Here is a 27,898-nt window from a genome sequence, read left to right on the forward strand (position 1 = left end):
CAGATGAATCACTATAACAATGTTGTCCTCGTTTATTCACATAAACCAATACAAATTCATTTTTAGCTCCAAAAATATATCATATTACAAAGACAGTAGTAAAATTTGTCCAGGTACTAGAGAATCTTGTATAAATGTATTTGTTCCAGTGCTTCCCTGTCAACATCCTTCTCCATACACACATCATAGTTTAGCTCCATCTCTTCAACCCACTGGCTGAGCTGTATATCAGTCTGAAACAATGCAAACAGGTCTGTAAGTGAACACAGCACTGAGAAACACAGCAGGAGTTTCAACATCAGTACAACGCTAAGGTAAGACACAGTAAGAGAGTTCAGTCATTCTGAGTTGTGTAGCAAGGGTAAGTTCAGCTCTGGGAATGCTGTTTGACTTAAACAGGAGAGAAAATGATCACTTTTAAAATTTATCTCAGTCAACAATCTAGATATTTTGCTAGCATGTTACAACTGCTTCTCTGTGTGTATTTGCATAAGCCTCAAGCATCCTGATCAGAGGGCAATATTCCGACACAAGCGTTGAGGGATCAGCTAACTGTGCCATGGAAGAACCACAGGTAATTTCTTGTTTTATGCCCAGGGAGTATTATATTAAGGTTACAAAGGGCTTCTCAGATGCTGTGCAACTACTGCCTGCTCCAGGAAAAGGTGAAATGACACCAATGCTGCTCTAATGGCTGAGGATCTGCTTCACCATCAGCATACAGGCAACAAGTGATTCAGTTTCTCTAAAGCAGGCTCCTGTGGTGAGCAAGCCACTTTACAAAGAACCTTGTCATGTATGATCAGTGTTTTGTTTCCTAACTAAACCTAGCCCACATCATTTGTTTAGGCACCATACACACAACTGGAAACTATCACCGACCTGTGGCAGAATGGACAGAGAGCAGAAGGTTGGTCCACTGGAAGTGGTTTACTAACTCAGGGAACAGAAGCAGCACAGGGCGCTTGCTCAATACATCTGAAAGTCGCACTGCTGACATACTTGTTTCCAACTGCAAATTAAAGCTGTCACTGATCCAAGATGTCTGATAGCAAGCACTTGGCTGGTTGAGAGACCACATCTCTCCCTAATCTCTACTTCTAACAGCTCATACTGGAATATTCTGAGTCATTTTCTATTCTGACAGCAGGTCAGAAGACAGAGAACCCACAGGGATGGTCCTTCCTTAATACACCCCTTTCTTTCTTCCACTGTCTTAACAGAACATTGATCACATTTCAAGGCAATGTGCAAATGTGGAGCTAAATAGTGGTAATATTTCAAGGTTTTGCATCTAGAAGTTTGTGAATCCATCTGGTGCTCCTGAGGGTCTACCCCTATACCTGGAAGATGTCTGGTGGAAGTCACTGTGATTATCACAAAACTTACCCACATCACAATACGGCTTTGCATTTTGTGGGGTTTTTTTGCTTGGTTGGTCGTGGGTTTTTTTAACCTCACAGCTAAGGTATTGTTAATAATACACACAACACTAAAATGATTCATGCAGCCTATTAACATTTGTTAAAATTCATGGTGTAGTGGTCATGGGTTATGGTTGGACTCAATGACCTTAAAGGTCTTTTCCAGCTTTAGCGATCCTATGACAATATACAGGCTGAGATTCCCATTTTACAGTTGAGGACAACCAAAGTGCACAAAGATGTGGTGGTGGTCAACCCAGCATCTTCTCATCTATGCATAAAATTACACATGCTTCCTCACAGCAATACTGAGAATCAGCTAACATCAGCTACAGAACTGCCACTTTCATAGAAAGTTAACCAAATGTGCTGGCTAAAACTGGTGGAGGGAACTTACCTGAAGCTTTGAGAGTGATTCTTTCAGGCTCGGAACTGTCACTAATAAGGCCCCTCTTTTCCTTACATTACCAGCAATAAAGTCCCAAGCTCTGAAACACATTCAAAAGTCATCAGTTTTAGGGTTAAAAAAAAATAATCCACATTTGGTATTAAATTAATCTAAGACTTAGAGAGTTTATTGGCCAGAGGTAGATTTAAGAGACTTGCTATAGATGCTTGTTATAAGAGCTAAGCATTTGTCTTCGTATGAACAGAATCAAGCTTTGTATTAAAAACAGAGGGAATGCATGGTCTCACAATGTTGGATTTTGTAAGTTCTCAACTCTGATACATACAGGCACGTCATTTTGTGCCATCAACACCTTCACTTTGGACTAGGATTAAACATTGAGTCCCTTTCAGCTTTCGGTTCTGAAGAAAATCCATTCCCTGAGCACACATTAAGCTCAACAAACTGCTCTGTATGTACATACTTCACAGTCATGTAAAATCACTTCTCTTAAGACATGAGCAACTGGAGTTGTGTAGCCCCCCAGCATTCCTTTTTTCTTTTTTTATGTTGCAAGTCAGATAATTTCTTAGAGCACAGCAATTCAGACCAAGAAGGATTTAATTTCCAGCACTCCTCAAATGTCATTTGTCTTCATGGTACTAATGCACTAAACCAATACCCCTGAATTCTTAACATAAAATGAATTCTCACTCGTGCCTGGAAGCAAATCTTCTGGCAATTTGAAACATCCACTATCCTTCAGCCACCCCTCTGTACCTCTCCAGTTGACACCACTGCCTGGGTATCAAGGGCAGTAGGGCAAGCCTTAGCTGAAACTGCTAGTGAATGCCAGACTGCTGGCTGCCACACAGGCACCCTTTCTTTTTGACTGCCCATTCTAAAGGCACAGTAACTTTGGACAGTGAAGTTATTTATGTTTTAAACAGATACAGATGGATTAGAAAAAGCTATTCTGTCTGTGTCTTGTACCTGAAAGAGAAGAACTCCACTTGCATCTTTGCTTGTTACCGCATCCTTACAAAGACATATTTCATAGTATCATAGTATCAGTCAGGGTTGGAAGGGACCACAAGGATCATCTAGTTCCAACCCCCCTGCCATGGGCAGGGACACCCCACACTAGAGCAGGCTGGCCAGAGCCTCATCCAGCCTGCTCTTAAACACCTCCAGGGACAGGGCCTCAACCACCTCCCTGGACAACCCATTCCAGGGCTTCACCACTCTCATGGTGAAGAACTTCCTCCTCACCTCCAGCCTGAATCTCCCCACCTCCAGCTTCATTCCCTTCCCCCTAGTCCTATCACTACCTGATATCCTGGTATTTGAAACATCATCAACAACCACATTTTGCAGTGCATTGATATTAAAGCTCTGACATCACGAGTCAGTGACCTCTCTTCTTTATGAAGATTAAGCTTGAAACTGATACCGAAATTTCAGATCCTTTAACAGCAAGCTGCTGTTTTAACAGATCACTGCAAGGATTCAGGCCAAGGTTTGGGTAAACAAAGCATCATGTTTAGTGGGTTGAACAACAAATGACTGCCATTAACACCTCAGCAGTTAAGGGTAACAATTAAGTGTAAGCACTTTAAACACATTTCCTTATGTAATTTATGTGTGCGACTTCAAAAAGCACAACCTTAAGGTTCTCCTGAACTCACAAAGTTACAGACACCTTGCCAAGGAAGTAAGATAACTTGTTTGGACACATAGCTTACCTGGCCTGTTCCTGTCTGTCAAGAAAATATTCAAAAACATTATTCATTACAACAACGTCAGCCTCCTGAAGAAGCGAAGCCTGAGTACGAATGTCTGCATGAACCACCTGAAGGAGAAGAATTTCACAAGGCCATGAATTAAGAGACAAATACAACCCTCATGAAGCCTGTCAAGCTAATACAGCACCTGCCACCACCATTTCCAACCAGTCACAAAGATGGCTATTTTCACTGGCTTCACAGTAGATAAAACTGAAGTAAACAACTAGGATAAGCTTTGGGGGAAAAAAGGCAAAGTCAGATTTATCTGCTCTAATTAAAATACTTTATTTAATACATTAAGTGAAATAAGGTGCATTTGATCTTTGAGGTCTCTTCCAACCTTAGTGATACTGTGATGCTTTTGGTTTAGAACACTGTGTGCCATAAAGAGGACAGGATCTGTTGTTTATCAATGAACTATGTTTTACCACAAATGCTCACTGATTTCTGGAAAGGAGCTCAGCTAGCTAAAGGTTTTTTCAGGATATTAAAATGGGTCTCAGGCTCAGTGGGCTCCTAAAAGATTGCAGCTGGAAGGCACTATGGACCCAGGTTTAACAGCTGAACTCTTACTACGGCAGTTGGACGCGATGATCTTGAGGTCTCTTCCAACCTGGTCTACTCTGCTCTACTCTACTCTACCCTATTCTATCCTATCCTATGCTATCCTATCCTATCCTATTCTACATTGGTACTGAGGATGCTGGATACTCAGTGGCACTAGAGGACAGAAAGTGCTTTACTTTGCTAAACAACTGCCTCTCCAATCAGCACAGGAGCCAGTTTGATTTCCTCTACCTTCACCCACCAAAAAGGATATGAGCACATCACATCATTTTCAAACAGGTGAGACTACAGTGACAGGAGAATGCAGATGCTCATTAACACTCTGACAAGATGTGCTTGATTTCCTCTTAATCAAGGAGAAACAGATCACATCCCAAAGCTGAGGAGAAATACAGATTGGAACACCTTTTGTAGGGATAATGAAGAGAAAGCCAATCTGAGTATCACTTGCAGCCCACACATCTTTGTGATGTCCAACTCTGCATGTTGAAAATGGACAGAAAATCTGGACTTTTCTTTCTTGTGTCAGCTGGGAATACACTAACCTGATTTTGCCAAATTCTTCCACTACTGGGCAGATGTAGAAAAGAAATTCTTAATTCTGACAGGAAAGCTGAATGTTGGCATATAGGATTAAAAACACCTGCTGAAAAACATTTTATCCACTTAACAATATATCAATGCTTGTTCAGAAGGTAAATCATGTATTCCTCCTCATAACAAGCACGCAATGCATGCTGTTCTGATTGACAGAGGAAGCAGATACTATCAGCCCTGCAACTTCTAAGCATTCACATGTGGTAAGTTGCCACAGTTATGACTCTGGCTCATCCTATCAGAATGCATTTTAGCAACTGCAATTCTAGCCAAATATGTCAGTATCAGAAATAACAGAAACAAAACTCTACTGTTCATAAAACATCGGGCATCACAGCATTCCATCTTTGAGAGATATATTCCCTGGTTTCTCTGCAAGTGCTCCAAATCAGTAAAGCAAACAGCTGCATCTCCTTACAACACCTTACCATGCCAAGCTGTTCACCGTTGCCTGTGGCAAACGGAAAGGAAGCATCTTATACCTTACCCAGAACAGACAGGTTAGTGTTTGAAGGCTCCACCTCATTGAGAGACAGTTCAGTTGTCAGAATGACTGCTCAGATTTCCACTTCCACCTTTAGTGTGTGGACAGGTGAACAATTTTCCCACTAGTTCATGAATGTTAAACTTTTCAGGACATCTAAAATTGGTGCTAATTGATCTTAAAACAGTGCACTGTAAACTGCAGCAGTACAGGAACTGATTAAGGAGTTCAAGCATTCTGGCTCAAGAGAAAGATGACAGACCACAATCAGCAGCCACAAAACCAGTAGGTCATAGTGGTCAATACATGTCCATTGCATAAATCCACTGCTAACTCTAGATTAAAATGAAAGATCATAAGTTTAGGTGGTAAAGTTATTATAGATACAGACTTGACTGCTACCCCATTACACAGGCCACAGCCTCCTGCAGTGATGCAGGACAGACAACTAGGGGTAAACCACGTCTCAGCTACATCTGCCAGAACTCTCTACAGAAGAGCTAAGCAGCAGTTCTTTAATTCAAACACTGGTAGACTGTTCCACCAGTGGACTTCTTGCAGCTCAAGAAATCATGATTAGCACTGAATTTGCTTCATGTCCTAATATTTTAAGCCTCAGTTCAGAAATATACTTCAAGTACCTGGAAACTGAACATGTGTTGATGCTTCCTTGACTTGAGTAACACTTAAAACTTAACATAAAATTAGTTTGCACTTACAGACTGTGCTGACTAAAGTGACCCAAGCACTCCCTTCTCATTCCTACTGGGGACTGTGAGACCACATTAGCACGTGTGACTGCATCCTAAGGCAGACCCACATATTGCTCCAGCCAAAGCCCTACTTTTCTGATGGGTTCCTTTGCATGTGTTCCAGTTTCCTGACCTGCCTGACTACGATGGCACAACAGAACACACAGCAACTGATTTTAGAACTGCCCTGTTGCCCAGTGGAGTACTTACCAAGCCTTGAATGATTACAGGCAATTTCTGAATTGAGGTGTCAGGTTTCCTAAGATCTACTGAACTGTTTACTTTCCACCCAGCACCTCGGTGTTTGCTCGAACGGCAGAAGACGCTAGGCAACTTTCTATGTGCTTATAACAAGCCAAACACTGACCAAAGAAACATAAGGTTGACTCAAGTCTTAGCCACTAAAAATAGCATTCTGCACTGCTGTCCTTAGGGAACATGCTTTGATAACAAAATTCAGACTATCCTGACAAAAAAAAAAACCTCACCCAATTGTTATTTAATACAGATGTCTCAAAAGTTTTTTCCAACTGGCATCACAAATTATTATCAGCAACTGGATTCTATTTTTCAAGCTGGTATTTACCTCTGGAGAGTAGTCACTTGTGAGTGAAATAAAAAATGTAAGACTGAAATGTTCAAAGCAGTGTGATAAGAGCAGTCACATGACTAAATCAGCATGTAATGAGACTCAAATAGCTAAGTCCTCGGGCACTGCTTTGAAAATGAATTATCTTCTTGTCTTCATGCTCTGAAATGAATACTTCAGCAGAATTACAAGGTGTGAAGGAAAAACAAAAAAAGGCTTATAATAAAAGAATATACCAGGCTGAAAAGCATGTCTCCAGATCTCCAGCTCAAAATAATTAGCTTGACAGAGTTCCTAACAGCAGTTTCAGTCTCATCGCAATAAAGCGTCACGACCATAAAACACGTGCAAAAAACAAAGGTTATGGATGAACTGCCGGTAACTGGGGTAGACTTGGGCAACCCAAGGATACTGCTTACCCTGTGATAAGTGTTTTATGTTTGTTCCTTCTTTCCAGTTTAAAATTGCTTACTTTCATTCCCAAGAGATTACTACACCCAGCAGTTTGCGTGGCTCCATTCAAGAGCACAGGCACCCAACGCAGGATTAAAGGCATGTTCTACTTACCAACTTTTGCTGGTAGCAACTGTTCTTCCCCAGAAAGGGGAAAAAGGGTAATTTTCTTATTAAAATAGTAGTGATTTCAATGATTAGACTAGGGAAAGAGTAGCCATAATGGTATCACACTGTATCATCAAAGTATCAGGCAGGGTTGGAAGGGACCACAAGGATCATCTAGTTCCAACCCCCCTGCCATGGGCAGGGACACCCCACACCAGATCAGGCTGGCCAGAGCCTCATCCAGCCTGGGCTTAAACACCCCCAGGGACAGGGCCCCAACCACCTCCCTGGACAACCCATTCCAGGGCTTCACCACTCTCATGGTGAAGAACTTCCTCCTCATGTCCAGCCTGAATCTCCCCACCTCCAGCTTCATTCCATTCCCCCTAGTCCTATCACTACCTGATATCCTGAGAAGTCCCTCCCCAGCCTTCCTGTAGGCCCCCTTCAGATACTGGAAGGCCACAATTAGGTCACCTTGGAGCCTTCTCTTCTCCAGACTGAACAGCCCCAACTCCTTCAGTCTGTCCTTATAGGAGAGGAGCTCCAGCCCTCTGATCATCCTTGTGGCCCTTCTCTGGACCCATTCCAGCAAGCCCATATCCCTCTTGTAATAGGGGCATCCCTCTTGTAATAGGGGCTGTTTGAAAGCCATTTTGTTAGTGGAATGTACATTCCAAGAAACACATTATCACATCTTGGTATCATCTCTCTTCCCCTCTGCTGTGTGATTTTTTTTACCTCCTAATGCAAAGCCTTTGTCTAGCACCAAACAAGCAAAGGCAGAAACTTCTTCTCAGAATGTTGATTTACCAGCCACTCACATAAACAGGATATTTAGGACACAGTGATCAAAAATAGATGCACCAAAAAAAACACAGATACACTAAGCCATGTATTTAGTTACCTTTATTCTGTCAAGGAACTGGTATTTTGTAATCATAATTTCTTGCAACTGGCAAAAGTCTGCGTTCATTTCTACTCCATAGAGTTGGGATGCTGAGCTATAAAGATAACCCTATATTAGGAAAAGGAAATTTAGTAACTGTGATGCCTTCAAAACAAGTTCCAAAACTTCAATTAAAATGGAAGAAGTAAAATACAGGTTAGATTAAGAAAGCAATTTAAAGCAGCAAGTGGAGAAATGTCTTTCAGTGGACATGACATGTTTCTCAGAGCTAAGGTCCTATTTGGCAATTCCCACTCCTGTCTCACCAACTTTCAGAAGGGATCCAAAAAGCCAGGTCAAAAACAATAAAAAGGAACTCTCCAACTTCAGTTCAATTGCAAAACAGATGGAAAATGGTCTAAGAAAGAAAAGAGCAGCACAAACCAAGGTACAAAAATAGTATAGAAGGGAAAGACTGCACTGGTTTTGGGTATGTATTTTTTTTTAGGAGAATGGAATAAGAAAATAGCAAGATTAAAAAACCCAACATGGGACACAGACATAGGCAAAGTGAAATACAGCTGGGTATATAACTGGGTATTTTGACCCTCTAAGTATTGTTTCGCTGCCATTTTCAGGTGCTTCATATGGGCACATAGCAAACAAAAAGATGAATTATCCCTTATTATTAAGCCCAAAATAATGGTTCTGTTTCAGACTGAGATTTTGGAAAGTTGTTGGAGATTTTAGCAAAACCAAAGGACAAATACTTGAGCCTAGAGGGCCCTACTGAAGCCACTGCTTCAAGTGCCATCATCTCCACTGAACACCGCATCAACACTTCGCCAGCAACGGCAAAGGCAAACAAACACTGCCAAAGACACAGAACCTCTGAGATATCTACATGCTATAATCTAATGGTTAGTGTTTTCTGAAACCAGTCAGCTTGGAGAGTAGAAAAGAAACCTGCAAAGATGAAGTCACCTCTCCTCCAACACAAGCCAAGAACAAGATGAAAAAGCAGACCTCTTTTTTCTTACAAGCGTTTCCTCTGCGTTGTTTGAGACTATCACCTACTGTAACAATACAAACATTTAAGTACTTCAAACCAAATCCAGGGTAGCAGAAGTGTTACCATTTAAGGACACAAGGCTGTAAATATTTACAGATTGGAGTAACTTTCCTCGTTTGAGCAGTCCCAAAATTAGATGAGTAAAATTACATGCTCGAGCGATTCTGAGATTGAGCCCTAAACAGCCATTGACTCGAGTAAGAAAGCTGAAATGTGTGTTTTGCAATGCTGGTGGCCATATGTTGCACCAGCCATGCCAAAAGCAATCAAAATTGCACTCAAGTTTCTCGATGGAAGTATTTTATGTGCATTTTAAAACGCAGAGTGGCACAATATGTTTTCGGAGACAAATTCATATCAAAGTCTTCTTTTGAATAATTTAACAGTTTGCCTGCTTCAGAAAGGAATTTAACTCATTTCTATACAGACACGGTCAAGACAGAGGACAAACTTACTTATGAGGAAGAGACAGAGCAGGAGGTAGCAAAAGAGCAGCATATGAGACGGCAATATGCTACCTTGTTGGACAACAGACTTTTCCTCTCTATAAGCAAGGTCATTTGCATTCTCTCCTGTGAGCAACAGAACCAGAACTGAAATTGCTAAGAGCACCTTATGCCGTTCAGAGAGTCAGAGCAGAGGTGCCTCTCAGAATGACCCTTCCAAGATGAAGTAACAAGAGCAGGCAGTTAGAGAAGAGGGAAAATGTTTGTCACAGCAATAAAATACCAATTCCTGTGCTGGAAGTTACCGCAAATAGTACTGCACCAAGTCTGGAGCCAACGTCAACCACTACCTTTCCTGTCAGGTCAGGCAGTACATGTTGATAAAGAAACTTCAGTTCCATGAGGGAAAAGGAATGCGAAATAAACTCTGGGAAACAAGAACAGAACAAAGGTGTTGGGTGGGCAGTACTAACTAGTGTGTCATTAACCAATGTGTTATTAACCTGAAGAATTCCCCTCACCGAGTACCTGTATGGTTTCCTGCCTTAACTAGCGCTGGGGACCCTGGAAAACCAGGCTTTGCAGATGAGAGGTAGCCTGCCAAGCAGCCTGTCCTGTGTCTGGGGATTTCTTCCCTCACCTGGAGAATTCTGAAATCCTTCATGAAACTGAATTACCTTTTTCTGCACAGTGACACATTAAAGAATACAACACAAAGCAGCTTGGGATTGCTTTGGTGGCAAAGAAAACGTGGTACCAAAGTCTCCACACAGCTCAAGAAAACTTTATATATATGGGCAGATATACCAAGAGCTTGACTTTCAACTCCCAAGGTTTTAAGGAACAGAATGTTCTCCACATAAACCATTCCTCCTCCTTCAATGCCTGTGCTATACTGGTGACAGCAATGATCTCTACCACACCACACATAAGCTTTAAGACAGATGGTGTTTTCTACTGCTCTTCAGTATGAGAGGAGACTGAGTCTACTGCATGGACTCCTACAGTATTGTCTTCCTCTTGCATCTTCCTTTTCAGTGGTACATAGCCCTGCCTCTTCCCTGCCCAGTTTCTGTGGGCAACTAGTGTCACTCACACACTGCAAATTAACTCAACTTACATGTGTAGGACTCTTCTTCCATTGGTTACAGGGAACAATGGTGGCCTGTGTACTGCACCAGCCCAGACAAAGTCCTCCATCAGCTTGATGTTGTGCTGCCCAGATGAGTCACTGCACAAATCAGTCTAGTTAAACTGAATTTGTTTCTCATGTTCCCAAAAGAGCACTTACCTAAAGATGCTGTCTTGTATGAGCCACACTCTGTGCAGTAGCTCCTACTCATTTTCCCCTCCTCACACAATGAATCAACAAAATCGTCATCATAAAGGAATGCATCAACGTGAATCATGGGCAGTGGATGCTGATGTATCTGAGAACATAAGGCAGGCAGGCATAATCAAGTCTCTTAATTTCATTTACACTGTTACAGTTAATTGTCCCACCATCCTACAGCTCTCAAAATCCCTGAGGTCCAGGATTTTCCCCTACTCAAGTTATAAATCAAAACTGAACAACAGAAATCCTGGATGTACAGTGGATCATCAAATTCCACTGAAGTAACTGGTATGCGAGCTGGTTTCCACTTGACTTGCTGTCAATTTTGTCTCCTTAGTGCTTACTTGGCTCTAGAGGAGGTATAGGATAAAGGAAGCTTTTCCTCTTCCACTTTAATGAGAATGTAACTTAAATTTAGGAGAAAGGGCAAATTTGCTTCTCAGCTTCAGCTGTCTGAATGTTTTTGTCTTTGTGCTTTATGCCTCAATCCAGAATCACCCCTGATTAACATGGGTGTCATTTTCAATCAAAAGCATACCGGTTGTGATGCTTGCCTTCTCATCATTTCAAGGGGTATAATCTTCATCCTCCTACTTCTCTCTCCTCCCTCTCCCAGGCTTGCTGCATGTGGCCAATTCACTTTTCCTATTTAAGAGCCACACACCACTTTTCTGGGAAATGTGTTAACTTTCCACCTCTACTGACAGCACAAGTAGAAAAGGTGCTCTCCCCTCCCACAGGACTCACAGCCCACCTCTTTCTGAGCCATCAGAATCTGAAAAGAGCTGGAAATCATTTCTGGGCTGCCCACATTATGGCAACAGTGAAACACTGGCCCGGTGTTGCTGCTTTTTTCAAGGGGGCTGTTAGAGTCTATTATAGAGCTAGCATTAAAGAATCACTGTGACAGGTGCCATACCCCACAGAATGAAAGCTATGCCAAGCAACTTATGATCAAAGTATTAAAAACTATGAAACAACTTTCTTGGAGTCACACAATCGTGCAGCAACAGACCTGAGAACCAAACTGAGATTTCTTACACCTCAACCCAGTGCTCGTTTTCTACTATGAACGAATAGAATAGAATAGAATATACCAGAGCAGGTTGGAAGAGACCTTCAAGATCATTGCATCCAACCCATCAACCAATCCAACCCACCTAAACAACTAAACCATGGCACCAAGCACCCTATCAAGTCTCCTCCTGAACACCTCCAATGATGGTGACTCCACCACCTCCCCGGGCAGCCCATTCCAATGGGCAATCACTCTCTCTGTGTAGAACTTCTTCCTGACATCCAGCCTAAACCTCCCCTGGCACAGCTTGAGACTGTGTCCTCTTGTTCTGGTGCTGGTTGCCTGGGAGAAGAGACCAACATCCACCTGTCTACAACCTCCCTTAAGGTAGTTGTAGAGAGCAATAAGGTCACCCCTGAGCCTCCTCTTCTCCAGGCTAAGCAACTGCAGCTCCCTCAGTCTCTCCTCACAGGGCTTGTGTTCCAAACCCCTCAGCAGCTTTGTTGCCCTTCTCTGGACACGTTCCAGCAAGTTAACATCCTTGCTAAACTGAGAGGCCCAGAACTGGACACAGTACTCAAGGTATGGCCTAAACAGTGCAGCGTACAGGGGGAATAGAACAGAACAGAATAGAACAGAATAGAATAAACCAGGTTGGAAGAGACCTTCAAGATCATCGCGTCCAACCTATCAACCAATCCAACCCACCTAATCAATTAAACCATGGCACCAAGTCTCCTCCTAAACATCTCCAATGATGGTGACTTCACCACCTCCTTGGGCAGAGAATGACCTCCCTGCTCCTGTTGGCCACACTGTTCCTGATGCAGGCCAGGATGCCATTGGCCTGCAACTAACTACAACTGATACCAGCACAGCCCTCAAAGAAGTGATGTGGTTCATACATCTCAATCCAGTGCTCATTTCCTATTATGAACTACTAACTACAACTGATACCAGCACAGCCCCTGAATAAGTGATGTGGTTCATACATCTCAATCCAGTGCTCATTTCCTATTATGAACTACTAACTACAGCTGATACCAGCACAGCCCCCGAATAAGTGATGTGGTTCATACATCTCAATCCAGTGCTCATTTTCTATTATGAACTACTAACTACAGCTGATACCAGCACAGCCCCCGAATAAGTGATGTGGTTCAGCACAGGGAGGCCATACCAATCAGCTTACCTTCTGAACAGCCTGATGCTCTGAATTAAACATTGCCTCGACGGGCAAGCGGTTCCGCAAATCTTCAGCGATGTTTTTGAGCACAACATCGTTGTTACTCACCACAAGCTCATCAAAGTCACCTGTGCACCAAGACAAACAACAAAAAAACCCCTCTCAGCAATCACATGTAGATCAAGTGGCCTAAGTGATGGCCAGTACAATAGAATTGCAAGACATAAATGGTACCAGATGGACAAGGTTTTTATTGGAAATGCATTTTGCAGCCTTTGTTGGCTTTCCCAGCCAGTGACAGATTGGGAGTGTAATAACTTTGCCACTTAAAATAAACGCAGTGCCTTTTTGAAATCTCAAATTATTTTCATATTTATAAACTTATAACTCACATATGATGGGCTGGGCTGCCACCAGAGTGATACTGTTTCAGCTTAGGATATAAAAAAAACCCCACCAAAACATCAAAGATGGTTTTTGAACTGCTGGAGAAATGACAAAACTCAGCCTTGCCTGAGCGCAGGCTTTTTCTCTTCTCTTTTAATATACAAGTTGCTTTTTATACATACCATCTTTCTAATAAAGTAGTTACTACCAGAAAAAACAATACAAAAATCAGGGATAATGCACAGTTCAACAGTTCAACTTCCATTTTACGGGACTTGCACTATGAAAACACATCAGATGTGAGAGAAAACAAGAACGGACGCAAACCAGGGCGTTCATGCAAAGCCACGCGGTAAATGCTGGCTGTTTCCTCCAGGATATGCCTGCCTTGCTCTAACACCTTTGTTTTGAAAGCATCTAGAAAAAGGGCAAAGGGGGAACCTGGGAGTAGTCACCAATCCTTTCTTCTTCCAATGCTCCATCAGTGATAAGTGTCACTACTTCTGGTTTTTTAAAAGAAGCTTGTTAATGCTTTTTTATAGAATAGAATAAAGCAGGTTGGAAGAGACCTTCGAGATCATTGAGTCCAACCTATCATCCAACACCACCTAATCAACTAAACCATGGCACCAAGCACCCCATCAAGTCTCTTCCTGAACACCCCCAATGATGGTGACTCCACCACCTCCCTGGGCAGCCCATCCCAATGGACAATCACTCTCTCTGTGTAGAACTTCCTCCTAACCGCCAGCCTAAACATCCCCTGGCACAGCTTGAGACTGTGTCCTCTTGTTCTGGTGCTGGTTGCCTGGCAGAAGAGACCAACCTCTGCCTGTCTACAACCTCCCTTAAGGTAGTTGTAGAGAGCAATAAGGTCACCCCTGAGCCTCCTCCTCTCCAGGCTAAGCAACCCCAGCTCCCTCAGCCTCTCCTCACAGGGCTTGTGTTCCAAACCCCTCACCAACTTTGTTGCCCTTCTCTGGACATGTTCCAGCAAGTCAACATCCTTCCTAAACTGAGACTCTATGACCTCCCTTAGCAATCTATTCCTGGGCTTGAATACACGACTAGAAAGAATTTCCTCCATAACTGATCTTGATTTCCTCTGCCACAAACTCAGTACTCTGACCCCACTCACAATGGAAATAGAAGTTTTTCCTCTCCAGTATACAGCAACTTTTTACTTGTTTGAAGACTTACATGTCCCATCAGTCTTGCTCTTTCTTTGAAGGAAAAAGACCCACTTACCCAGCCCTTTCTTGCATGTTTTTAAGAGTCTGACTGCTCTTATCAATCCTCTCTGGACTCTCTCATCCTTTTATGACCTGTGGTATTGGGAACCAGATACATTACTCCAGCTAAAGGTTTACTTGCAGTAACCAGACCTTTCACATCTTGCAGTGAACATCCTGCTTGCACAACCCAGTTTTATGTTAGAGTATGATGTTCCTAACTGACATTCAGCATGGGATCCACTATATGCCTGCACTCAGTTCCTTTTGTGTTACATTTTCCTCAAAAAAAAAGGAATGACCAGTTACAATTCCTTTTTTAATAGACACTGCTCTGAGGACAATGAACTGGTTCTAAACAAAGGCACATCTCAGGTCAAAGCAAAGCTACATACCTGTAAAAGAAACAAAACCCACAGAATAAAAAGCAACCATAAACCTAATCCTGAGAAATCTACCAAACTTCTACTGATTCTTGTCTAAAAGGAGGCACCCACTGCTGGTTTGTTTCTTGTTCTGTTGAGACAGCTACCATGTTGGGTGGGGAGTGTGGTTTTTACACATATGTATACCGCTCACCTAAGAATCAGAGAATCACAGAAATGTTAGGGGCTGGGAGGGACTTCAAAGATCATCCAGTCCAACCTCCCTGCCAGAGCAGGATCACCTATACCAGGTCACACAGGAGATACCAAGGCAGGTTTTGAATATCTCCAGAGGGGGAGACTCCACAACCCCCACCTTGGGCAGCCTCTTCCAGTGTTCTGTCACCCTCACAGTGAAAATACTCTTCCTCATGTTTCCATGGAATTTATTATGCCTCAACTTCCACCCACTGCCCCTTGTCCTGTCATTGGGCATCATGGAGAAGAGCCTGGCTCCATCCTCTCAGAACTCACCCTTCATGTATTTATAAATATTAGGTGGTTCCCCTAGGGAAAACTGACAGTTTTTAGACTTGGTTAAAAGAAGTTTGTTAGCACTGCTGTCCCAGGTGGAAACACAAGGATAGACAACTTTGATTGCAAGTAGGTTCAAAATACACCTATAGAACATGCTACAAGTTTCTCTATGCCTCACCTTTCCTGTGGAACACAAGCAAGGATACAAACACTGAGAATTTTTAAGGGCAGTAAAAGAATCAAACTAAACTTTCTACCTATTGTAAGCTCCTGAAATGCTTTTTGCTTAAGGACTGTATTGAAAACAGTATGATTTAAGAAACCCTCATTCATTAGCACAAGACACTCTCTTCTCAGAGAGTAAATCTAAATGGCTCTTTCAACACATCCCTGACTCCAACAGGTAATCGTGAAACCCCCATAGTAAGCCCCCATGGCCACAACACCATTGGCAGTTGTTTTAAGTCAAGATGACAATTTGCTGTACTGAAGAGCTCACAGTTAAGTTCTCCACAACCTCAGCCCCTAGAGAGATGCAGACTTTGCACTGAGGAATAGGAGGGATAGAGGCAGCAGCTGCAACAGCAGCAGCATGAACACCACAACAGGTGCAATGCAGCAGCTCCAGCTTGTCAGCATTTTAATTTGAAGTCTCTAATGGGCACCCATCTCCTGCTAACCTCACAGTCCATCCAACAACTTGCCAATTTGTTTCCCGTTAACCTCATAGTCCATCCAACAACTTGCCAGTTTGCTATTAACATCCCAGAAGCACACAAGTGATTCTTCTGACCAGCTATGGGAAGATTTTTATGGATGTGACATAGCACAGGAGTAAACCCACAAATTATGGGAAAGGAAAGTGGACAGATTGAACTGTGGCTTAACTGAGGCTGTTAGCACCACGACAGGTCCTCAAGAGTGCAAAGGAGACAGTTTGCTGAGGTGGGTAACATCTGAGAAAGCAAGAATGAGGAAAAAAGTGTGCTACAGACAGAATGAGAGACTAGAAAGCTGATATTAGCAGCTGTACAGACCAGTGCCTGTGGGCAATAAGCCCCTACATCTGGCACATGCTTTAAAACAATACTATTACTATGCAAGAGAGCTCATCCAGCTGTTATACTGCCTGTTAAGAGTATCAAATTCATATACAGCATTTAATGAAATGCAGGAAGTGTTCATAGACCACCAGGCCTGCCACAACACACTGCAAATGCAGAACTTCAGCTCCCTTTCTTTCAGAGCTGGTGTGTCAATAGGAGCTGCTTCCTCATGGCCTGGGTGACCTTTTCTGGCTAGCTTTAGCAGTGGACAGCTCTCTAGGCTACTCACTGTCCCAGCAGTACAGTAGAGAAAGGGATACTTTCAGTGGGAGATAAGGAGCACACTCATCTTCCTCAATTCCCAAAAACCCCTTCCCTGCCTGGACTTCCATCTGTACAGTACTTGTCACAACACTGACCACTGACCATATTACATGAGGCCCTCTGACTTCCTCTTATGAAACAAACTATAGCACAGAGATTCTTGTGGATGCCTTGTGTGAAATAGGTCCTAAGGCACATCTTACAATAAAAAAAAACATTGAAACACTGATACTGAAAAAATACACAACAAATGGAAATAGTCCTTCCTAACCATCAATTCATCACAGAAGACATCTGGTTGGAAGAGACTTCCTCCATCATATGGTCCAACCCTGGACCCAGCACTGGAGGGTCAACACTAAACCACATCCCTAAGCGCCAGGTCCACAGCGCCAGTCTGGAGAAGAGAAGGCTCCAAGGGGACCTGATTGTGGCCTTCCAGTATCTGAAGGGGGCCTACAGGAAGGCTGGGGAGGGACTTCTCAGGATCTCAGGTAGTGATAGGACTAGGGGGAATGGAATGAAGCTGGATGTGGGGGGATTCAGGCTGGACGTGAGGAGGAAGTTCTTCCCCATGAGAGTGGAATGGGTTGTCCAGGGAGGTGGTTGGGGCCCTGTCCCTGGAGGTGTTTAAGCCCAGGCTGGATGAGGCTCTGGCCAGCCTGATCTAGTGTGGGGTGTCCCTGCCCATGGCAGGGGGGTTGGAACTAGCTGATCCTTGTGGTCCCTTCCAACCCTGACTGATACTATGATACTATGACACATGCTGCTTGAGCGCCCCCAGGGATGGTGACTCCCCCACTGTCCTGGGCAGACCATTCCAATGTTTGAGAACCCTTTTAGTGAAGGAGTATTTCCTAATATCCAGCCTGAACCTCTCCTGGTGCAGCTTGTAACTATTTCCTCTAGTCTTGTCATCTATCATCAAGGAGAACAGGCTGTCCCCTCCTTGCTCTGGCCTCCCTTCAGGTAGTTTTACAGAGAGATGAGGTCTCCCCTCAGCTTCCTCTTCAGACTGAGCAACCCCAGCTCCCTCAGACACTCCTCACAGGCCATGTGCTCCAGGCCCTTCACCAGCATCACTTGCATGTCTCTGGAAGCATAAGCATGTAGGAACAAACAAAACAAACAAAAAAAGAGGAGATCTGAACATGCTTCTTCTGAGGTGACAAAATGGCAGCCTCAGCAGAAGCTGCACACGCCATGCCCTGTGCTTGTGCGTACAGTTTGTGACTGAACTCGGACATGGGAGAGTCACCTCACGCCTGCCAAAGCCAGAAACAACACCAGCTACACCACAATAACACATTTACTTCTGCAGTATGTAAATATTTACAGATTGCCATCAAGTACAGAACACAGGTGCCAAGTGTGGAAAATATGCATTCCTGCCTCTGCGGCTTCAGTTTTATCAACTCCACCCTTTGTGTTTAACAAATCCTTCGCTCTTGAGAATCTCAGCATCACCTTACAAGGGATCTTCAAAGAAGAAACAAAAATAGAGACCTGGTTTTGATAGAATTTTAGTGCCTGTTATGTATGTGAAATGGAGAGCGTGCAAGCCAAGCCCTGTGTTCACTGAACAGACAGCTAACCAGGAAAGAGCTGCAGAGTTCATGAAATACTGTAGGGTGAATCACAAGCATTTGTTTATGGAGGAAGTCTGAGTGCACAGTGTTTGTATTTTGCTTTAAAAACCGGTTCCACTGGATCTACTCACCATGCATTTGTACAATTTAATTAACACATAGCAAAAAGCCTAATTAACACCCTGGCGCTGCTCAGCCTTTCTACAGCAAATACAACACAAGCTAAGAAAACATCACAAAGCCTCACACTGGCTAGAGAGCACCGCTATGCCGACAGCTGAACACCCTGGCACTGTGAAATGCGTGACTGAAGACAAGCTACAACCCAAGATTACACATCACATGGAAGGAAGAGACTTCAGCAAAGGCAACCATAACTGCAAGAACCTTATGGGTATTCTACAGAATAGAATAAACCAGGTTGGAAGAGACCTTCACGATCATCGCGTCCAACCTATCATCCAACACCACCTAATCAACTAACTCATGCAACCAAGCACCCTGTCAAGTCTCCTCCTGAACACCTCCAGTGATGGCAATTCCACCACCTCCCCGGGCAGCCCATTCCAGTGGCAAATCACTCTCTGTGTAAAACTTCCTCCCGACCTCCAGCCTGAACCTCCCCTAGTGCAGCTTGAGACTGTGTCCTCTTGTTCTGGTGCTGGCTGTCTGGCAGAAGAGACCAACCTCTGCCTGTCTACAACCCCCCTTCAGGTAGTTGTAGAGAGCAATAAGGTCACCCCTGAGTCTCCTCTTCTCCAGGCTAAGCAGCCCCAGCTCCCTCAGCCTCTCCTCATAGGGCTTGTGTTCCAAGCCCCTCACTAACTTTGTTGCCCTTCTCTGGACACACTCTAGACGTACAGCCAGACTCACAGAAGTCCTTAATGTTACTTAATGCAAGGTTAATTTAGTCTTTCAGAACACACAGGTCAAGGTGAAAGTCTCTCATGTCTAAATCTCTATTGCTTCTTTTTTTGGCTAAACAATTTCAGAAGCAATCTGTGACCTCAGTATACCAACTTCTTCAGTAACTCTAAATACTATTCCATCCCTAAGCATACTTAGCTATTCATAGAATGGTTTGGGTTGCAAGGAACCCCCAAAGGTCACCTAGTCCAACCCCCCTGCACTGAGCAGGGACATCCTCCACTAGAAGCCTGACCTTGAATATCTCAAGGATGGGGCCTCAGCTACCTCCCTGGGCAACCTGTTCCAGTGTTCCACTATCATCATGGTAAAGAACTTCTTCCTAACATAATTTAAACCCACTGCCCCTCGTTAATGGTCAAAAGTACTCAGATTCTTACAAGAAGAATATAACTAGAGCTTATTTTATTAATTCTTCAAGCCTTTTACATTCATAAAGAAGATTCAAAGTAAATTTAAACAAAGCCAGTCATACATGTATTTTATGATCACTACTTTTCACCACCATTACTAAGTTTCAGTGACTACCAACTTAGAAGCATTTGGTATTATTCAGACCTCTCTCACAGAAGCATCATTTGTTGCAATAAAGGAAATTAATGCCAATTCCCAAAGTTGTGATTCAGCAAGCTCCAGGTAAAATCCCACTTTGGTTTACCAAGCAGAGCAGTGGAAAAGGTTTTTTTTGGTATATCATAATTTTATCAAAGAAATACATTGCAGTTAATGTGGCTCTATAAAGCTTCTATGATCTCTTCTGAAAGGATATTTTACTTGGATAAATCACTTCTACCAATCTGGGTATGAAGCCTCATACTAAATTGTTTTATTCACAGACACACACAGAATTTACATATCATATTTGTCACATTGCATAAATCTGTGCTTTCATCCTTTTAAAGAGACTCATTTCACTTTAGTTCCACCTGTAGTGACACAAGTACTGATAGGAAACACTACTGATAATTTCTGCAAAAAAAGGCTTTCTTTTTTAAATACTATTTCCTATTTTTGCATTAGAATAGAATAGGATAGGATAGACTAGACTAGAATTAAATTGAATTGAATTAACCAGGTTGGATGAGACCTTCGATATCATTGAGTCCAACCTATCATCCAACACCACCTAATCAACTAAACCATGGCACCAAGCACCCCATCCAGTCTCTTCCTAAACACCTCCAGTGATGGTGACTCCACCACCTCACTGGGCAGCCCATTCCAATGGGCAATCACTCTTTCTATGAAGAACTTCTTCCTAACATCCAGCCTAAACCTCCCCTGGCGCAGCTTGAGTCTGTGTCCTCATTGTGAAAAATCCTCGTCTGATAGTTTTACCTAGCAGGTCTGAGGGCACAATAATGGCTACATCATAAAGCACACAACAGAAAACAAACTGAACAAACTTGGGTCTATTCCTAAAAGTATGAGGAGAAAAAGTTCCTTCTCCAAATGCAATAGAGCTGTCCTAAAGCAGCACATCTGCCATGGTCCAGCAAGCTGGTTTGCTCTCAGTACAAGTGAATCCATAAGAAAAACAATTCCTCCATAATTCTATGCTGTTTATGCTTAACCTACAGAGGTTGTAATGGTTTATTACTCAGTGATTGTTCTGAGTAATACATCTCTGTGTGAACACTCAGCAATTCAGACCACTTTGAAATCTTAGCTTTACATGTTTCTAATGAAATGCATAGAATGGCAAAAGTGTGCAAGATTGCTTTATTGTACCGTTACACGGCTGAAAGAAAAGTTAAAAGCCACTATTACAAGTCAGTTTCAGCACAGATTTAAAAAATGGTTTTTCAGCAACCTTAGACTCTGCAACAGTACATGGAGAACCATAGTCTTCATCACCCTATCTGTGCTTCACCGACATGAATTAAGGTAGGCTTCTCGCATCTGCATTAAAGCTCTCAGCTCAGTGAAAGTGTTCAGCAGTTGTCAGTAAGTGGAGTGGTTTGGTGACTTTGATCTCTAACTTGAAATTAGGATTCCTCTATTTACTTTGTCTGATACCTCTATCTCTGTCCATGTATACAGATAGCTTGATCAATTCTGCTTTCACTGCATATCTTCTCCAGAACCCCTTCTCACCAAATGCAAGCTCTCCTGCTACTGAATATACTTAAGAATTTGGGTAGTGGAGGAGCAGGAAGAAATATGGACATACACACATTTATAGAGATGCTATACATCAAATTCTTAGATCAAACTGAGGGGGATCTTCAGGGGGGGTTTCCCAAGTGCTTTGAATTAGGTCTTGGGCTTCACCCAAGTTTTCTTAGCCAGAACTTCTGGAACACGGTTACTGCAGAAGGATATTAAAGCATTAATCATCATCTTACAAAACAGTTGAGTTAAGACACCAAAGGTTCCTGTTACTCTTTCCAACTCTTAGTTAATTTTCTTTGAGCTCTAGGACTAACTCAAAAGAAAAGCTGGAATGCAAGTCACCATGAAATGACACACATCTCACTGCAGTGTGTGGGAAGAGCTGGCTGATTGCAAAACAGCAAAGCAGTGTTGCTAAGCAGCTTCCTTTTAAAAGTAATGCCCTCTTTCATCACACAAAGATTTGGGATTTCTAAAATTTGCAGTACCAGAAAAAAAAAAAGTGTGACTGGGTACTTCATTCTGTATTTGTACAAAGCAAATGAGTATCATCTTGCATGCACTTATATTCCCTTCATTACTAAGGAAGATGAGTCATTAGAGTTCTCTCAGTTCCACATACGCAAGAGGCTTTCGATAAGATAACCTGCCTGACTCTGAAGTAACTTGGCTCTTCCATGGAAAAGTTTCTCAATAATGTTCCATGCACACAGCATGCAAGTCAGAAAACACCAAGTTAAATTAATCAGCGAGGCTCTCTTTGCAACAGCACTAATCCTAGAGGGCAACCACCATCTGCAGGGCTTTACTCAAAGGCGGCATGTACTCTTGAGAGACAGGCGTGAGGGAGGAAAAAAGCCTGACTATAGTTAACACTGGAATCACGCCCAGTCCTCCTCAGCTGCAAGTACAACTACAAGCTCAACACCTTGACAAAAACTGGGATAGGATGGCAGTAGGAAGTGGGAGGGAAACCCACACACCGAAGAAAAACAGCTTGTCTGTGAGCATGCCATTTTTGTTTCCATTTATCTTATCCTTGTTTGCTTACAGCTTTTTTATTCCTACAAATATTTATTTTTCCCTCCTACTACTTCTCTTTTTTTTTTCCTTCATTTGTTCATCAGAGGTTTGTTTCTTTGCTACATCTGTATTGCCAAAGACTAGGCTTTTATTTCTGTATAGTACAATGGCAACTTTTCAGCATCTTGCATAAAACTGTTTTGCCTCTGCACAGATTCCCTCTTTGCATTCAGATTATGGCAGTGGGAACCTCAGCACCAGCCCCTCCCTAGTCTTTGTTCAACCAGCATTAATAGAATAAACCAGGTTGGAAGAGACCTTCAAGATCATCACGTCCAACCTATCAACCAATCCAACCCACCCAAACAGCTAACCCATGGCACCAAGCACCCTATCAAGTCTCCTCCTGAACACCTCCAGTGATGGAGACTCCACCACTTCTCCAGGCAGCCCATTCCAATGTGCAATCACTCTCTCTGTATAGAGCTTCTTCCTAACATCCAACCTAAACCTCCCCTGGCACAGCCTGAGACTGTGTCCTCTTGTTCTGGTACTGGCTGCCTGGGAGAAGAGACCAACATCCGCCTGTCTACAACCTCCCTTCAGGTAGTTGTAGAGAGCAATAAGGTCACCCCTGAGTCTCCTCTTCTCCAGGCTAAGCAACCCCAGCTCCCTATTATTACAGCACTATCTAGATGTTAGAATGATCAGTATAATTACTGAAACAGAACAACTGTGAGGGGAAAACAACAACAACAGTAAAAGTTACTATTGGTATGCAACCACAGAAGCAGGTCTGAGAAACCATGAAAAGAGAAATGTCATCAAGACTGTTGTGTTGGGGACATCACTCAAAAGATTTGCAACTCTGGTGACACTACAAAAAAAAAGGCAAAGGAATGTGACCTGCTGGACAAATGCCTCTGCTTACTGACTGGTCAGTGCTGCAAGAAAATAAGAATAGTAAGAGAGAGGTTGTCTCTTTTACTACAGTTCTGTACTCACCACTGGAGTTAAACCAGAAGGCTATAGCCATTAAAAAGACAAATGGAAAAAACAAGTTAGTGGCCCAAAGAGGCAAGGAAACACCCTTTAATTGAGTAACAATGAAAAGTTCTTACAGGTAGGCACAAAGCTTTCCAATTCCCTTTCCTCTACCATTTATCTACATGCAGACATACGTGAACGTTAGACAGGGAGACGGCAGCACCGCAAGACAGCAGGAAAATTGGGCAAACATTAACACTTTAACTTGAAACACCATAGTCAACAGATTCAGAAACTGCTAACTTCCACAAGCAGCAGAATGAGATCAAATTCTATAGGCTTTGAATTTATCCAGAAGTGTGACCATCTGGGAAATACAATTAGCTTAAGTCACACACGTGCCAGGGAAGACATCTGGGAACAAATATGGCTACCTATAGATTATACTGCATTAGCACTTGGCAAAAGACAAACTGTAAGGAAATGCCAAAGATGCAGATGCTCAAAGTGCAACTTCATTTCTCAGAAAACAAATTAATAGCATCCAGACTTTTTTTTTTTTAAAGGAGAAGAAAAAATGGTATAAAAAAAAAAGATAACAAAATGTCATGGATAATGAAGAATGTATGACATAAAAATCCTGAAACAAAGGTTTTGAAGACAGCAAGCCAAGGAGACTATAGGGATGAAATTATATTCTTACTTCAGATACCTGATTCTGACTGCCCTGTGTATCCTGTCTACTTTGTCCTCTAATCTGCAGTATATGTGCTAAAAAGTCACTGAATGACAACTACAGAACTAATTATGTTAGTTTTAAGATTACACACACAGTGCAGCAGCAATCAGCACTGATGCAAATAACACAGAAAAGCAGGGCACAGACTGTATCACAGTATCACAGTATAACTTAGGTTGGAAAGGACCTCGAGGATCATCGAGTCCAACCTATCACCACAGACCCCATGACTAGACCATGGCACCAAGTGCCACTGCTCAGATGTACCAAGCTCAAAGTAGTTCAAAATTTGGAGTATGATCTACACTTCAGGTTGTACCTTAATTATGAAGAGTAAATATGAAGCAAGAATACTTCCTTTTACAGGAGGGAGGTTGTGGATGCCTCCTCCCTAGAGGTGTTGGAAAGCCAGGCTGGATGAGGCCTTGAGCAGCCCAGTCTAGTTGAAAGGTGTCCCTGCCCATGGTGGAGAGGTTGGAATAGGTATCTCAGAGGTCCCTTCCACCCTAAGCCATTCTATGATTCTATGAAAGACCTGAACATGGATTTACATCATTAAAATCCAGGGGAAAAAAGCTATTTGAGAGAGGATAAGCTAATAAAGGCTAGGAACCTACAGCAGACTTGTCTTGCACAAAAACTGTGCTGACTTCTGGAAACCGCAGCACAAACATTTTAAAAGTCATTACCTGATAAAAAGATTTCTGCAAAACTACATGGACTATGCCACTGGCTAAAAAAATTCTGTGGTAGAAAGCAAGCATGATCACAGAATCAAAGTGGGGAAGTCAAAGAGGAGTCATATGTGCTTCCTAACTGAAAGAGTTTAGCGTTTTCAGGTTTCCCGAGCGAGTTCCCATGTGCTTTATTTGTAAAGGAGTCAGTAAACTGAGAAATTCATATATGCACACCACACAAACTAATGAAGTGTAGAAGAAGCTGTCAGGATTTACATTAAGTGCACAATCAATATTAATAATTGCACATGAAACTAAATTATTTTAAAATTAGAGCACATTGGATGGAAAAAAAAACAACCCACACCTAACAAGATTATTGACAGTCACCCAGCAACCAACTGGCAAGCACAGCATGCCACTACATCCAGACAAAAGGATGAAATACTGCTCAGATGGCTCTGCCACTATACCTATACATGTTTGTGTAGTGAGGCACAAGCATGTAGATGTGTAATGGGTATGTGTAAATACACACAAAGAGAAAATAAGTACGTTCAGTTAGTTAACACCAACTGCATCCATCAAAATTCAGTCTTCAAGTTTCAGGCTGCCCCATCTCAGCTCTAACTGCAAAGGCTGATTCGCAGGTGCTCTGCAACACATGACAATGTCCTTAAGAAGGCCACCAAGGAGGGCAACACTGTGTTCCTAGCTGGTTCCTTTTCTGTGATGCCAGCAGAGGGGCCACTCAGACAGGGAAGGTTCTGTACTGACTTGCACCGAGTGGCCATGGGAGCTGCAAATCACAGGGCAATAGTGAGTCTACAGTCCTAAATACCTGGACAGCTGAAGAACTTCTAGGTGTCACAGCTGGCATTTGTGCAACACTCCCCATGTGTTTCATAGTTTCATTCAGGGTTGGAAGGGACCACAAGGATAATCTAGTTCCAACCCCCCTGCCATGGGCAGGGGCACCCCACATTAGATCAGGCTGGACAGAGCCTCATCCAGCCTGCTCTTAAACACCCCCAGGGATGGGGCCTCGACCACCTCTCTGGACAACACATTCCAGGGTTTCACCACTCTCATGGTGAAGAACCTCCTCCTCACATCTAGCCTGAATCTCCCCACCTCCAGCTTCATTCCATTCCCCCTAGTCCTATCACTACCTGAGATCCTGAGAAGTCCTTCCCCAGCCTTCCTGTAGGCCCCCTTCAGATACTGGAAGGCCACAATTTTTGTTTGTTAGTATCTTCCCAATCTAAAACAACAGAAGACCTGAGCAAGAAGAACAACCCCAGCAGAAGAGGGCATGACTTAGGGAAGTAATCTATCTTTAATAGTTTTTTCCCACCCAACGTGTGATCAGCAGGGAGCAGGTTTGCTGTCCCAGCGGGCAGTGATTAATAAACAGGACACACACTTATTGGCTGCTTCAGCCAAGATCACAGGATTTGGGGTGACCTTCAAGATTCTTCACCTGCCATGGCAAAATGCAAATATACCCAGACTAGGCAGTGTTTAGGTTATCCAACACAGCACTATGTGCCTACAGCTTTAGTGCATGGCCTTGTATTCAGGTTTTCTGTGCTCAGTTGCAAACTAACAGCCTGTGCACCGACCCACATTTCCTACCTTCCTCTGTCACGAGATGCTTGATGGCAGCATGTTGATGAAACTACATCGAGGCACAAACAAGAAAGGAAACAGAAAGCTACGCTAACTTCAGACGACATGATGTGGGGAACGCAGTGTTTGCAAATTAGCTAAATCGCTATTTCCGAACTTCTGAAAGGTTGCTGCAAACGTGTGAAGTTGAGTAGAGATAAAACTTAACGCCTAAAAGCCTCTAGATATATGATGACTAGCGTGCCTCTGAATGAATGGTGACGTTTCACGATGGGGAGTTTGAAAGGTTACTACCCGAGCTGCCAGTCCCGCTCCTCTGCCCGAAGCCCCCGTCTCTGCGGCACAGCTGGCAGCACAATGGGTCTGCATCCGTGTCACGACACTCCAAACCCTAACACATCACCAACTCCCGTTCAGACAAGCGTGACAGCCTGCTGCCTACCACGCCCGGTGCCAACTGACTGCTTCAGGGACAGCAGCCCCCGCGTAAGGCGAGAGGGCGGCATCCGACAGGCTGCCTGAGCCACGGCTTCAGCTTTCCCGGCTCTCCGAGCATCACAATCCCCGCTGGCTGTGCCGCCAGCTCCCTTCGGCGGCGGCCCCGCTCCCGGGTAGCCCTCTCTACACGATGAGGCTGTGCCAAGTCGCGGCGCGCCAGGCGGCTCCACGACCGACGGCCTTGGGCAACGAGGCTGCCGGCCCGGCCTCGGCTCCCCTCTGCTGGGCGACGGTTAGGCAAGCATGCGCCCGGCCGTTTCGGGGCATAACGCCGCTCCTACACACCAACCCCTAACCCGACTACCGCATCACCCCCGGGGCCAGAGACTGGCGCGCCGCCGAGAGGAACGCCCCCTCGGTACCAGCACCTTAACGGAACGGGGCAGCCCAGCCGCAGCGCCGGCCGCGAATCGGCACGGCTCAAGCCGCTACGCCTATCGGGCCTCCCCCCCGATCGGGGCCTGCTGCAGGGCCCTGCCGACTACCCGGCGGCAGCAGCGGCACCCGGAGCGCGGGGCCTGGCCCGGGCCGCGCTTACTGGTGTTGCGCATCCAGTGCAGCAGGCGCGGCAGGTCGGCAGCGCACGTGCCCCGCACGGCGGCCAGCACTGCGCGCCGCGCCGCCTCCAGCTCCATCGCACCCTGCCGCCGCGGGGGGGCGCCGCCGTGTGACGTAGCATGCAGAGGGCGGCCCTCGCACCGCGCCGCCTCCAGCTCCATGGCAC

The 27,898-nt window shown here is 43.9% G+C and overlaps 1 protein-coding gene across 2 annotated transcripts; it reads right to left on the reverse strand.

Annotated features, from left to right (window-relative positions):
- Positions 1 to 8: 8 nt before the first annotated feature.
- Positions 9 to 27,831, reverse strand: LOC137452148 (uncharacterized). 2 transcript variants are annotated; one of them, XM_068160358.1, is made up of 8 exons: positions 27,713 to 27,831; positions 13,103 to 13,224; positions 10,848 to 10,986; positions 9,862 to 9,983; positions 8,057 to 8,167; positions 3,558 to 3,664; positions 1,822 to 1,912; positions 9 to 233 (listed from the first exon to the last, which is right to left on the reverse strand). In XM_068160358.1, the coding sequence occupies exons 1-8, from the start codon at positions 27,807 to 27,809 to the stop codon at positions 117 to 119; spliced, it is 906 nt and encodes a 301-aa protein (XP_068016459.1). In that variant the 5' UTR covers positions 27,810 to 27,831; the 3' UTR covers positions 9 to 116. The 2 variants fall into 2 exon arrangements, with proteins under 2 accessions (XP_068016459.1, XP_068016460.1); XM_068160359.1 differs by having other exon boundaries at positions 9,907 to 9,983; positions 27,713 to 27,830.
- Between the last annotated feature and the right edge of the window lie 67 nt (positions 27,832 to 27,898).

The sequence above is a fragment of the Melanerpes formicivorus genome, unplaced genomic scaffold (assembly GCF_026170545.1).
Source record: "Melanerpes formicivorus ecotype bairdi unplaced genomic scaffold, bMelFor1.0.p_v2 SCAF_49, whole genome shotgun sequence".
Classification (NCBI taxonomy): Eukaryota; Metazoa; Chordata; class Aves; order Piciformes; family Picidae; genus Melanerpes; species Melanerpes formicivorus.

Excerpts from the sequence above, each read along its gene's own strand:
- LOC137452148 (XM_068160358.1), bottom strand. The coding sequence starts at position 27,809 with ATGGAGCTGGAGGCGGCGCGGCGCGCAGTGCTGGCCGCCGTGCGGGGC. Across the intron at positions 9,984-10,847 it reads ATACAAGACAGCATCTTTAG|AGTTTATTTCGCATTCCTTT; the intron begins GTAAGTGCTCTT and ends CTTGTTTCCCAG. Across the intron at positions 8,168-9,861 it reads TTGGTGCAGTACTATTTGCG|GGTTATCTTTATAGCTCAGC; the intron begins GTAACTTCCAGC and ends TTCCTAATATAG.